The following is a 14639-nucleotide window of genomic DNA, read 5'->3' on the forward strand; positions in this document are numbered from 1 at the left end:
CTACCAACTTGTGCTGATTTGACATTTCCATCAGTACACACTGACCCGACAAACACCTCACTAGATCAAATAGACTTGATTATAAAGAAAAGCATTACATGTTCCCACATTTCTGCTGCTTCCTGCAGGAAATACAGTGTTTTTACATTTATTGTTTGGCGCTGATCTATTTATATGGACAGGAAAGAAAAAGAAGATTGAATAGATAAGAGTCCTTCTTGCTATAGTTAATGTTGTTTTCTCTATAAGCAAAAACCAATGACTGTTAGAAAACAGTCATTGGCAAAAACCATTAGAATTTCACAATCTAGTGAATTAAAATACATAGATATTACAAATAAACTTAACTCAGAGCCCTATTACTAAAAATCTGAAATAATTAGGGGTTTTGTAGTTAATTTCAAGAAGATGGAACACTCTACATCATTGTTGTTTTTCCAAGTGCTGCACTCACCGACAGTGAGACAGAAACAGAGGGCCCAGGCAAATTTGATTTGCAGTTGCATAAGAAGAAAACCAAAGTAATACTTTAGTAAAACTAAAAGATCTGTTTTAACGGGTGTATTTATAAAACTAGAAGAGTATCAAGGTATAGTTTCTCTTGGCCCATGGAGCATTTAAGCACTGTTGCATTTTTAAAAAACGATTGTTTCTCTCTTGTGACTCATCAGTAGGCACCTCAGTTTACTGCTAAACCCACTGCTCAATCCCCAATTTAAAGCAACAGCTGCTAAGATTTAAAAAAAAGAGGAAAAGAAAAAAAACATGAGCAGCTAAGGTGAGCACAGTGAAGAATTTACCAGCTAAAGAGTGACGCATTTCCCTCAGGTGTGGGTGGACAAGGTGGTGGAAGGTGACTCGATATTGGTCTACTCATCAGATACATACAAAAAATGACTCCAAATGCATCCTAATGCATTAGACGAGTGGATGTGTAAAATGGCAACTCTTAAGTGACACATTTAGCATATTAAATATATGTAAAATATATCCATCCATTCTCTTCCCTTTGTCCATTTCAGGGCTGCAGGTGGCGCTGGAGCCTATCCCAGCTGTCTTAAGCGAGATCCAGGGTAGAACCTGGACAAGTTGCCAGACTGTCGCAGGGCTAACACATAGAGACAGACAACAATTCACACCGAAGGGCAATTTAGAATCACCAGTTAACCTAACTCCACAAACTGCATGTCTTCGGACTGTTGGAGGAAGGTTAAGTACCCGGAGAGAACCCACGCAACACAGGGAGAACATGCAAACTCCACTCAGAAAGACCCCGGCCTGATGGTGGAAGTGAACTCGGGACCTTCTTGCTGTGAGACAACCGTGCTAACCATGAAATATGGGTTTGCTCTAAAAACATTTATTTTGAATATTTGACACATTCGCACATCTTTTTTCTGGTGTTACATCTTTCCCATAGACCGTATTTCAGGTATGTAACTTAAGAGTTTTAGGACTTTTGCAGCACCCTGCATACAGGACATATTCTGGCCAGCACTACAAAAGTGGTAAAAGTATAGAGAAAAGCAAAAGTAAGGTTAAAAAAAAACAAAAACAAAAAAAAAAAAACGAGAGTGTGGAGAGAATGTTTTTGTGTGTTTTCTTTTTACTGACCTGGAATGCAGTTCAGTGCTGCCATTATTGTACTTGCTGCCTCTCTCCCACATGCCAAAGTCAGGTACCCTATATGCTCTTTCCACACAGAAAACCAGGTTCTGGATGAAGGAAACCTGCATGTAGAAAACAAACATACATGGGACACTTGGAAAAAATGCAACATACTGTGTTTATGCAACCTGCATACACAGAGTATACTGACACACACACGCCCATGCATGCATAAACGGGGCTAGAGACAGAAGATGTGTCCAAAAAGAAAGTGGAATCGCAGTACATAACGTAAAATGCAGCTGTGCACGCACGCCGCACACACACATATATATATATATATATAAATGAACGTCTGGATCCATTGATAGATGACCTTTGATACTGATCTGGGGTGATGAGTATAACTCTCTCATTACAAAGGTTACTACGGTGAAAAAGAAAGCTGATTTCTAATCCATGCTCAAGGTGAAACTGACCCTATGGCTAGACTGTAATTAAACAGGATAGAGCACCAGTATGTGAAGCTAGAGCTTCATTGCCTTGTCAGCTACCCACAACTATAAAGACACTAAATCAACACACTTTACAAATTCAACTTAAAACAAATGCCACCCTTTAGATACAGGCTCTAAAAACTCATCAGTAGTGTTGTTGATTCCACCAAACATTACAGCGGCATCGAAATGTTTAAAATTGCAGTTAGCCAATTTCAGATGTTTCTTATAACTAGCATCTGGCCCACGCAGATTCCTGCAAAATTATACAGTATACATATAGGAAAAAATTAACTAAAAAGTGAAACATATAATGTGCCAGCACACTGGTGTATGTGCTTGAGTGATGGTAGATTTAATCTAAAATGACAAAGTGGTGGAGGGGAATTGAGAGATGAGAGTAAAACAGCTGAAAGAGAAAGACAGAACCTGTGCATGTCTTAAATAGGCCAGGCAGTGAGGATGGGCAGAGAAAGAGGGGGCAAAGCAGATGAGGCTGGGAAAGAGGGAAAGGTGTTTGCCGGGTCTCTTATTGGGGGGTTTTATGAGCAGAGTGATTAACGAGGGGAACTTTTTAGTATCTTAATGGTATCTTAATGAATGTTACTGCCCGTCGGCCAAATGAGTCCCTCTGTCTCCCCTCCCTGCTGCTAGAAAACCATCCTGGCCAGTTCTGCTTTTTTTTTTTTCCTTTTTTTGTGGGGGGCGGGGGGCTGACTATTTGGGAATGTGGGCACATTGGCAAAAGCACACTACATGTGCTTCTGCTTTTACCATGTGCCAGCAGCTCTCACATATACTCCTGTGTGAAAAAAAAAGCACCCCAGACATACAAACTGGCTAATGAGTCGCTCCATTTCATGCTGCATGAAACTGAAAATGGCATCTGGGAGGAGGTCGATAGTGTATCTTCTCAGAGGACATGCATCAGCCTTTCTATGCCACTCTAAGAAAAAAAAATATACTGCAATGCAGCTTCCAGCTCAGTCAAGTGGACACCGATGGACTTCACAAGTAGTGACAGCCAACAACAAACTAATAAACACTCTAATAATGTGATTAGTCCAAATGAAACACATTTCAAACAGTGTTCAGTGAGAAAGCTAATCTCAAACCCTTATGCTCAGTGCATCTGATGTTTGTTAATGTGAGATTGGGGGAGGCGTGCTTCGGTTTGTATTACACAACCTAATAAGCACTGTTTAACCATGCAAATTAAGGTTGCTGCACAAACAGGACTGCCCTCATAAAAAAGTTACATTGTCAATTTGCTTTGTTCGGAGTAAGAAATGGAGAAAAATGAGAGATGACTGGGTTGGGAGGTGTGTGTACGCTCACTAATTGGTTAGTGGTATAATGTTTCACCATGTCCTTACTTTCTTAAGATAAGCTCAATTTAGTAAACAAATGGATTCCTTTACCAGGGGCACAAATTTCACTGCTCTGTGGCGGTAAGTAAAGCTGAGCAGGCTGTAAAAACTAACAGAATTAATGACGTTCCAAATACTCCTGCGGGCCACATAATAAACAGCACAGTGTGTAAACTTAACAGCCAAGTTGCCTTCTTGTTTTATTTAGAGCCAAACATAAAAAAGGCAAAAAAAATGACACCAACAGATAAATCAAACTACAAGAGACCGTTCAGCTTTACAGTAATAGAGGGCTGGTGTGTTGCCAAACACAACGTTACCGGTTCGATTCTCAGGAGGCTATTTAAGCTTCCACAATGAAATCATCTAAACGTTTCTCTGCTGAAAGTCAACTGAGCGGCTCAGCAAGAGCATAAATGTGAGCCAAGCTATAAAAGTGAGATACTGTCCCCTGATCCTGCATTTGTGTCGGCTCTAGGATATCTATAGGGGATTTAGGATATATCTAACTGGCTTTAGAGACCCTTTGGTCTTACTTTACAGCAGCTAGCTCAACCTTCAGAAGGTAGCATCAGATTACTTAGATCATTTAAACTATATCGTGGTGTATTTTAGAATAAATACAGAATTTCACAAAAAAAAAAAAATTCCAAAGATTAGAGAAGCTGTGAGATGTTTTAAAATACAACATTGCCATAAATGCACAGCACCATGGAAAATCCACAAAGTGATAAAATGTAACAACTCTGTAGTTATTTTTCATGCAGTTTATAATCATAATCAGTACATTTAACCTTGACAGCAAGTGAGACCAGAGATTGACACTATTTGCCTCTGCTTCACAGTTTAGATAATGTAGCGATAAACAGGCCAACATTTAGATCCTAATATTGAAAACCGCAGTCATTTTAACGCCTTGTTTACCTCGTCGGTGTTGAAAATGATCTGCAGACCAGAGCAGATCATCTCCACCAAGTACAGCAGGAATAAAGAAACGGCATCGATCTGTAGAGGTGACAGAGGGAAGTAGAGTGGATAAGATGCCATCAAAGCAATTACTATCATTTGCACATACACCGTATAATAACTTCATACTTATAAATTAGTCTTCAATTTCTCGCACAGTGCAGAGAATGAGACAGACTTTGCAGTAGCTATTAAACTTTTGACATTGGAAATCATCAACAATGGTGAAGTTGCTGGAAAAAATAGAATAATCAATAAATAAGTTACCTCTTTTACATTTTTGAATGTTTTTTTCTCCCCTCACAGGCAACTAACCTTGCAGCTTTATTTCGATTTCTCTCTCTCTCTCTCTAGCTCTCTTGATGTATTGGCCACCCTTCACTAGAAATGCATTCTCCATTCAAATGCTACACACCAAACTGACCTCTGTTAATACCACTGATAGAGGAACAAGCCGTTTTAGTGCCAATTTAGTGCACAAGCACTTCTCGGAGAAAGTCATTTTTCTGAGCGTCTATGCATGCCAGGCAGAGGGGCTGAGGAAATGAGACATTTTAATGGAATCCCCCCCCCACTCAAAACACTTGAAACAAAACCTGTCACAAAGAGATTGATTGTCTATTTTATTCATCCTGTTGTTCATTCATCTTTAGCAAGGTTCACTTACTACAGACCTCCTTCTCTGACCTCATTTTTTCCTAAAGTTATATTAAATATGTGACACAAAATAAAATACCAGGGTGGCAAATTTTACTCTACATTTTTTTACAATATACAGTAAAACCCCTAGGTAACGCACACACATCAAACACACAGGTGTATGCACGAAGAATTCAATTTAAACGCTCTTTTTTTCATTTGGTAGTTGCCCCATTTTTTCACTTGTCTGCTTGCTGGCTGACCTGCAGGTGGTGGTAGTCGCCGTGCAAGTAAACCTCATCTCCGGTGTCCACATGGAATACAGAGTGCAGACACTTTGAGGGGCTAGGATCCTGTTTAAACTCCTCCACCTAACAGAGATGCACAGAGAGAGAGAAAGAGAGAGAGATGAAAGGAGGAAAAAAAAGGTCCAGGGTAAAGGGAGGGAGAGAGAAAATCAAAGGGAGAGACATCCATGGCCCCACAGAGGTTACTAGAAGAAACTCTAGCTATACTAGAGTAGCCTTCAACAAATTCAAAAACATATCAACCGAAACCTTTTGTATTGAGTCAAACACGGTGATGAACTTTCTTTACACAATGTAATGTCTGTCATGTCTCTTATGGTTGCACTGCTTAAGGCAGAGATGGCACCTCTGCTCTAATTCTACATATGTCAATTCTAACGAATCAAATTCAATGCTGCTTCTTGTTTCTCTATCCTCTTCTGTCCATTCTTCTCTTTCCCCCATGTCAACTTGTCACGACAGATTCCCACATCCCCGGGATTTCTTTTTTCCAACTGTTTACTCACATTGGTTTTCTATAATTTTCTCAGGCATCTTGAGATAACTGCTGTGAATGGAAAAAAAATTAAATTACACTTCACTTCCTTTCAGCATGTTCTCTTGAGCTAAAGCTGTTTGTTTTTTATATTTAAACGGTCAAACTGAACTTCTTTTACTGCATTCACTTTTGCTGACCCATCAACTTCCAGAGTTTTTTCCTGGCTCCAAAGGCTGGGGTGAAGGGTGATCAGAATGTAAGCATAATTGGTCTGCATATAGTTAAGGCAAAAACTTGAGTCTTACTTAACAGAAGTCAGTGGATTTCCACATCTGGCTCCTTTGTCTTAGGCCATTTAAATGTTTGTCTTTGTTTGTTTGCCTTTTTGACTCCTCCATTTCAATTGCCACTTCAGCTTATTCTAGCTTTCTTTGCAGCTTTTTCACTTCAGTTAGGCTTGCTGCTTAAATTTAATCAGCTACTTAAATCTTAACCACCATCTGCCTGCACTGTTTTTTCAATCTATGCACTTCAATCTATTATACCCATACAAATATGATTCAAAAGGTTTAAAGGAACTAACATTTCTTTAACATTTTTAAGCCGTTTCAAAAAAATTAAATGTTTACAATCCTGGCTGCAAGAGTTCATCCCCACTACAATCATACATGCTGCACATAATCTGTTCTTTTGTTTTGGTTTTTAATAAAATAACCTGATAAAGAGTGAAGAGTTTAATCAGGGAACAACACCACACGCTACACGTTACAGTACAAACATCTCTGCTCGGGACCACACAAGGGCCAGATTATGGCAACCAAAATGATAACACTGTTTAAAACAAGACATGTACAACATTTTAGTCGTGCTTTGTCCTCGGTGGTTTGTTGATGGCTTCGCATGTGTTTGCTTCATCGACTACACTACACACCAAATCACAGATGGGCCGCCTGTCCTGTCGCACAGTTATAAATAATTGGCCCTTTGTCCCATTTTCACCTCCTTCGTTTCTTTTCTCTGCTTCTCTCACTGCTCTCTCTATCATTAAATCCCTCGTTGTTGTCTCCATTTTTTTTCCCACTTCCTACCTTCTTTCTTACTTCTAGCTCTCTATCTCCTGTACTTTACGCTATGAGCTCTTTTATTTGTGTTCTTTTGTCGTCGTCCCCCCCACACACACACACACCTATTTTGCTATATAGTCAGGTCATAGTGGAGACCCGCTGTCCCACTTTCACTGAAACTGCTCCATTTCTTGCCATCCCATAGTGAGTAATGCTTATGTGCGTATGTGTACAGAATAAGAGGGGTACCTCTGTCAGCAGCTAACGCTGTTGTTTATGTTTCTATAAAACTTGCTTTTGTGTAGTGGTCTCCCTGATTCTTGCTCCTGCAGAGCCACAGTGTCAAGTGGCTCCACTCTTGGGATATTTGAAGAGGCCCCTGATCTTGCTTATTGTTTCAAGTGCTGCAATGCGCCAATATGTGCTTCAATTTAGCAAACTACTTCAACGCCTGCTGTTTTAACAGTCCACTTTCATGCACTTATTTTCCATCTTTAGCTAAACTCTTGCATCTCATCAAGTCAATTAACTGCAATTCCTTATCATTTCTCACTGAAAAGGAAATGACTTTCATTTTCAAAACCAAGTTATGTTAAAGGGATACAGTGAGCTCAATAACCGTTTAGATCATCACGACTAAATGATCAGCTCACGTTTTTACGCTTAGATCTGTGACCATATCCCTGAATTGATCAATGTTTTGGTCTCTTCAGGCAGTGTAACAAGCCGTATACAAAAACACTGACTTATTGGCCTATTTAGTGTTCCAGCAGCCACTGGCACATAATTAGCATTCGGAGCACAGTAAAAAAAAATTACAAAAAACAAAAGTAAAGTTGCAGAGTCCTGAACTGACAAAAAATGACTTAAAATATGTTAAAGAAATAGATGTTGGATTAGCAATAATGGTAAGTGGGCCAAAATTCCTCCACAGCATTGACAGTTATTGCAAATCCTTGAATAGCTGTTGTTGCTGCTGCTAAGGGTGGCCCAACCAGTCATCAGGTTTAGGGGGCAATCACTTTTTCCACACAGGGCCATCTAGAGTTTTTTTATTTCTTAATCATAAAGAACTTCATTTACACCACTGTATGTATGTATTAAGGATAGGGATGTCACAGTAACACAAGAAGGCCGGTGTTAGTTAAATATAGAAATGGAAAAGAGTGTTGTTTGCAGCCTTAATAAGCCCGGACAGTGAGTTCCTCTGTTGCATATATAAAAATTTGTATTAACAAATATTGTTCTGGATGATAACGCTGCCTGAATTTCAATGCAAATCAGCATAAAAGCAGAGCATCTATATAGCATGTTGTATCTGTTGTTCACTAGCTCTGTTTCATGAGTTTCCCCTGCAGTATTGTCCAATTCCTTGAGGAAAACACACAAGTATTATATTTATTTATTTGTTATAATTAAGTTAAAGCACCTCAGGACATTGTTTAATGATACAGGAATTGATTATTTGAAGGAAGAGAAAAGATCTGGTGACATTTTAAACAATGTATTTTAAGCATTAATATTTTTATTATCATTGTTATCATCAGTAATCTCTAAATGTTTCGGTATAACTTTGTATTCAGTACGAACAGAGCTGCTTTAAATAAACATAAACAGCCACCTCATTTGTTTATCAATGGCAAAGGTAGAATCTTTTCCTTTAAGAAAACTGTAATTGTTAAATAAAAGATATCCTTTCTTCCTCATACACGATCTTATCTAATCAGTGGGGCACAGCTGCTGTATTTGCTCTGTGATATTTGCCCTGCAGTGCCCCCATGTCACAGTTTCCATAAAAAATGCCATGTACTTCGTAAGCGTTGGTGACGGGGCCATAACGAAAGCTGTTCTGTGTAATTAACTGTGTAAACGCAGCTTTGTAATTAAGACGGAGAAACTCTCTCCCCTAAATTGGATCGTCAAGGTCGAGGCAAGATGAAAGAGGATGCCTTTCAACGGTGCACACCATATACGTGCAGATACACAGGGACGCAGCAGGCTGCTCTATTAAAAAAATATGCTCAACGAGGAAAAAAAAAAAATATTCAGGAGACATATCTGGCTTTTTTTTGAATACATAACATGGTTTGCCATTTTTTTCCTCATTCACAGCCTACTCTACACATTCATCAGTTTTCAGTAGAGGTGGCGTGAAATTTTCCTCCTTCGGAGCAAAAGTCATTGGAAATTAGGAGACTGCTGGTTATTAAGCCCTCAGGACTATATCAACTGGCTCCTTTTGTTATTTGTTGTGATATGAAAGAGGAACCAGATGTGTCCAAGGCTGTAGCACTAAGAGGCTTTGATGAGCAGGAATATACCTTTGATCTGCAACGCAGTGTGTAATTTCGGGGGTGTTTTTATGCAAACATGGAGAAGCTGTACTGAGCCAGGATAAAACACTCACCTTATCGGCCTGTCTCATGTAACAGTAGAGAATTCCTCTCATGCACTTGATGGCAGAATGCTCCAACTCGTGAGTTCGTCCCATGTCATCATCAATGCGTCTGAAGGGCAGGGAACAAAGGCCGAACACATGAAGACAAACTGTCACCTACAGCAACTCCTTTTGTTTTAAAAATGGCAAATATTACTAACTGGAGTCACAGTTGGTCTTTTGGTCAGTATTCTTACTCCTTAAATGTGCGAAAGTAACAGCAGAGATCTCACAACTTAATATGAAGGACAAGTTTTCCGAGGCAAAAAAAAGTCCAAGTAGTCAGAAGATCTGATACATTGTAGAACTGTCTAAACTGCTATTTTATTCAAATAAAATATGAGTGAAAGAGAAGCAGAACATCAGAACCAGCTTAATAAATAATAAATAAATAATGCTAAATATTAAGTCTTTAATTCCTTACTACCTTTTGGTCAAGCCATTTTGTTCCCAGGTTTAAGCAAATAACAAATAATAAATAACCTGCTGAACCCTTTTTGGGGTAAGAAAGATAAAAAAAAATAAAAAAATGAATCAGGTTTAGGTTGATATAACCCAGATCAAGCCAAACTTTTGCATTCATAAAGCTAGAAATGTTTGCCTAGCCCATATTTCATCAATAGGATTGTGGATCCATCCTAAATATTATTGTGATACAGAGAACTAGCATGTGATTTTGACATTGACAACACAAATCCTGATCTGATGAGGACTGGAAGAGTAGTAATGGTTAATCATTTTGTTCCGTTAAAGCTGTCAGTTGGCCAGGACTGCTGTGAAGATCAAACTGCTTAACCCAAGACTAAATACAATGGTTCTCTGGCTGTTTCAGTTACCTATAGCTTTGAAATAATGATCATACTGTGATTTTTTTTTGCTCTTTAGACTTTCCTACACGTAGTACTGATTTTGAAGTATATTAGTCATCAGTGCTGATAAACCAACAGAAGCTCTTAACAATTTACACAATTCACATTTAATAGTGAATGCAAATTAACAAAAAAACGAATGGCTATGCACTATAGAAAAATGCATTCAAATTGTGGGGAAACAATTCAGCTTTAAATTAAATCTGTTAGGTATAGAAAAGAAAAGTTTTGAAAGTCCTGAAATGAATACTGGTAGTGAAATGCCACTTTGTTCCTCGGTTGCAGCGACCACAGTGCGAATCAGCTCATTCTTTCTGAGGCTGGCAGATGTCAGATGTGTTTGACAAAGGTCAAGCTAGTAATGACTCTGGCTAACAACAAAGGAAAGCTAAGCCACTGATGTTATACTGGTTTAAAATTTCCGAGGTACACAATGCATTAATGACTGCCTTCAAGACATGACCCCGTGCATCAAAACTGACTGCATGGACTTGTTAGTTAGAGGAAATTTTCACTAGAGCTACCCAATGTCATTAACAAGAAAATGTATATAACAAATAGAAAAAGTGAGTAGGCAAAGCTGCAGATAAAAGCTATCATGTTTCCTTAAAATAGAAGTTTGTGGTAACTCCAACTGCCAGTCTTGTCATTGAATCTCACACACACACATACTCAAACACACACAGCATCTGGGTGTGAAGTAAGTAATGGCACTATCCAAGCCTGTCAGATGAGAATCATCTTAATTAAATCCCAGTGACAATTCTAATAGGAGGCAGCCATGACTGATGACTGGGATCTGCCTCTGGTCACATCACTGCAGTACACTCTATTTTTACCCCGCTCTTTCCCTCCGTCTTCCCCCTCCATCTAGTTTCCTCTCTGCCTCTCTCGCCATCTTCCACTTCTTCTTCTCTATTGCGAACCCTGACCAGCTTAAATCTCCCCTCTACCACTCCCGCATCTCCACTTTCACTCTTTCTTCTCGTATACCTCCCCTTTCCAATTCTGCCTCTTTCCTCTTTATCTTTTTGCCCCCCACCCTTCTTCTGTGCCCTGTTACAAGCTCATTTTGTGGAAGTGCTCTTTCCTTAAGAGGAATTTGGGCATCAACACAGGGGAGCATTGATAAAGGGGTTTGGTGGCCCCAGTGAAATTTTGAAATGTTCTTCTAGAAGTAATAACCCCTATGTGGTTAAAAAGCAAAGCCTCCAAATGACAGAGGCAGATTAAAGATGAGGATCAGTAAGCATGAAAACGAAGAGAGCAGGGAAAAAAACCTGTGAAACCAATGTAACTGGGGCTTTTTGGTCAGCTTTCATATAATGCCCAACAAACTGAGCTGTCCATCTATTTTAGTATTTCTTTTACACCAGCGTTGCTGTGATGCTGAAAAAAGGCAATACATAGGACTGGTTTTTCAGCTACTCCTGAGTTTATGGGTCAGTGGCATATTCAGAAGCACAACATGCTGCAACCATCTATCACTATATAACAGCAAGAAGGACCTCTGCCCACAAGAAACTGGACTCACTGCAATAACCATCTGTGTTTATGACCTCCGCCTCCACTACTCACCATGAATTTAGATTTCAGTCTGAGATACTCTCACAACAGTAATCGAAGAGTTCTTTAAAAAAGTCTAACTGAACATAAACAAACATGAGTTCTAAGTTTTTAACTTGTACAGATCACTAGCTGTTTACCCATATTCTATGATTGCACCAATTACAGACCCTGCACCCTCTAGCTTGTTGGGTTGGGTGTGTGAAAAGACATATTTTCAAATAATTTCAAGGATTGTGTGCACTTGTTAGTACAACTGGGCTTATCTTGGAGCCACACTCACACACAAACACGTACATGTTGGTAATCTGCCAAACAGCTTTGGTCAAGTTGAGTTTTCTATGAGTTTTGTAACTCAATTTTAGGTAAAAAGCACTATCTTTAGCACACAGCTAAGGTGCCAGCTTCCTAAGTCCACACAAATTTTGGAAAAAGACATATTGCATACTTATAAACAAACATATATTACACAGTTTATTTTGCATGCGTGTGCATTTTGCATACTAACCGATACGCCATTGCCAAGGCCCAGGCACTGGCAGCACAGTACAGAGAGTCCCGGACCTTTGCCTCTTTGCAGGTAGAGCATGTTTTTACTGGGAACAGACCAGTGGTGGGACTCTGGTAGTTCAAAATAGTTGTCTTGACTAAAAAGACACAAAAAAGATAGAGACAGACAGAAGAAGTGGTGGGTTAATAGTTGCAAAACTGGAAATGTCATCTGCTCACAGCTAAGTAGTTGAAAGGCCAGTGAAGAAAGCGCCTGTTTTCTAGGCTGTAAAGTATTCTCCTGCAGCTCTTTGTTACGAATATCAAAAGCATCTCGTTCTAACTGATGAATTAGGTGGTAAATCAAGAATCAACAGAGTAAAATTACCAGTTGGAAAATACAAAAATGAAATTTTAAAAAAGCAAAAACAACCCCCCCCCCCGCAATAAGATTCCGTTTAAAGCGCAATAAACAAATCAGATAAATGTAATAAATAAGTATAAGATGAGAGAGAGAGCACTATGCGCCTCACAGCTTCAATGTCAGGGGCGGGGGAATAGTGGACCTCCCAGCTTCAGCGTCATATAGAGGAGCCCAGAGCAAACCCAGCAGCAAGCCTTAAAAGAAGGCTATAAATATAAATATAAAAAAATCCAAAATAGCTGCAGCAATCTAAGGAGAGTGGGCAACCAGAGTTTTACAACTTAAAGAAATTCTGCACTTGTGAGCAATTGTTGCAGAGAATCACCACGTTACCAATGACTGTGACGCTTTTCATATGTTTTACTGTTAATGAATAAGTACTTTTTAAGATTGTAATGCACTTCAATAGATTATTACAATATTAAAATACAACTGAATAAAAAAAACCATAATACACAAAAATATTATTCAAATGCCTGATAGATCTGGATAGATGCATTTTCAGCTGTTTTTTTTTTTTTTTTTTTAAAAAGAAGACACAGAGTCAAGGGTGCAAAGAGAGAGAGGTAAACTGCTCCATAGTTTTGGCACAAATGTTTGAAAGGCAAAATCCCCTTTATTTTTTAGATCGGTACGTGGAATCACCAGAAGACCACTATCAGCAGATCGAAGGAAGAAGCATGATGTAGAAGATGATGTAAGTGGGGGCCTCTCCACATCAGGCCATGAAAGTCAGAGTCAAGATTTTAAATTGAGATCTGAAACTAAATGGAAGCTGGCGCAGACTCTTTAACAATGGGGTGATATGTGAGAATTTGTGAGTGTGAGTTAAAAGCCTTGCAGCAGCATTTTGGACAGCTTGAAGGCAATTTAAAGAAGCCTTCAATATTATAATCAAGAGGCAATGAAGGCATAAAAAAAAAGCATCTCCAATTTACCTTTAGAGACAACAGTCCTGAGTTTAGCGATATTTCTTAAGTAAAGAAAGCAATAGCAGGTCATAGACTTGATGTAAACATGAAAAGTCAAAAATTGATTAAAAATTAACCCAAGATTTGAAGCTGTAGCTTTTACAGTGGATGAGAAAGATCCCAAATGATGTCTAGTCTGGGGCTTAATGCTCTCTGGAGCCAAAATTTAACACTCATCCAACCATTAATTTCCTTAAGAAGTTCCATTAGAATGGATAGTTTATCTAACTATAAGGTTTGGAATAACGGTACAGTTGAATATCATCTGCATACAGATGATAGGAAATGGATTTCAAACTAATTATAATATGGCCTTGTGGCACAATATACCAGTTAAACAACAAGGGACTTAAGATAGATCCTTGCGGAACGCTGCATGATAATCTAGCTACAGCTGACCAAAAGTTTCCCACTGACATCAAAAGTGTTCTACCCGCAGAAATGAACTGAACAACCCCAAGATGGAGCTAGACATCCCTATCATGTGATTTAAGCGGTGGATTAAGATTTGATTATCAACGGTACTGAAGGCTGAACTAAGGTTAAACAGAACAAGAACTGAGCAATCACCCCTATCTGCAGCCACCAGAAAGTCATTTGTCCATGAAACCATAAAGCTGCACTTTCTTTTTGCCTTATAGGCTGATTTGTCATAACTTTTCCGTTTTGTGGTAAGCTTTTCTTTGGCTGTCACTTCTTCACCCTGACCTGTCTTATTTGGCTCAGCAGAACTAAAATATATATCCTGCTGCTTTTATATACACACACACACACACACACACACACAGGTAAGCGATTCTCTGCGCGATCAACCTCTCATATGTTTAAGCTTGCTGCGGGAGATTTCACTTGTCATGTTTGCATAGTAAGCTAACGATTGATAAGACGATGTCAGAGGAATTGGTGCGCAAATTATCATCACTCACCAATCAGTACTGTCGCTCTCTATACAC

General features: G+C 39.0%; 1 protein-coding gene across 4 annotated transcripts in view; it reads right to left on the minus strand.

Moving 5' to 3' along the window:
* phkb (phosphorylase kinase, beta) overlaps nt 1-14639 on the minus strand; it is a 98105-nt gene that overhangs the window by 62735 nt on the left and 20731 nt on the right. For all 4 annotated transcript variants that reach the window (XM_040011110.1, XM_040011111.1, XM_040011113.1 and 1 more), the window contains 5 exons: nt 12311-12449; nt 9338-9437; nt 5344-5451; nt 4400-4480; nt 1615-1730 (listed from right to left, as the gene is read on the minus strand). In XM_040011110.1, coding sequence (XP_039867044.1) covers nt 1615-1730; nt 4400-4480; nt 5344-5451; nt 9338-9437; nt 12311-12449 — 544 coding nt within the window. The remainder of the gene's footprint in view (nt 1-1614; nt 1731-4399; nt 4481-5343; nt 5452-9337; nt 9438-12310; nt 12450-14639) is intronic.

Source organism: Simochromis diagramma, unplaced genomic scaffold (genome assembly GCF_900408965.1).
Source record: "Simochromis diagramma unplaced genomic scaffold, fSimDia1.1 OVJJ01000603.1, whole genome shotgun sequence".
NCBI lineage: Eukaryota > Metazoa > Chordata > Actinopteri > Cichliformes > Cichlidae > Simochromis > Simochromis diagramma.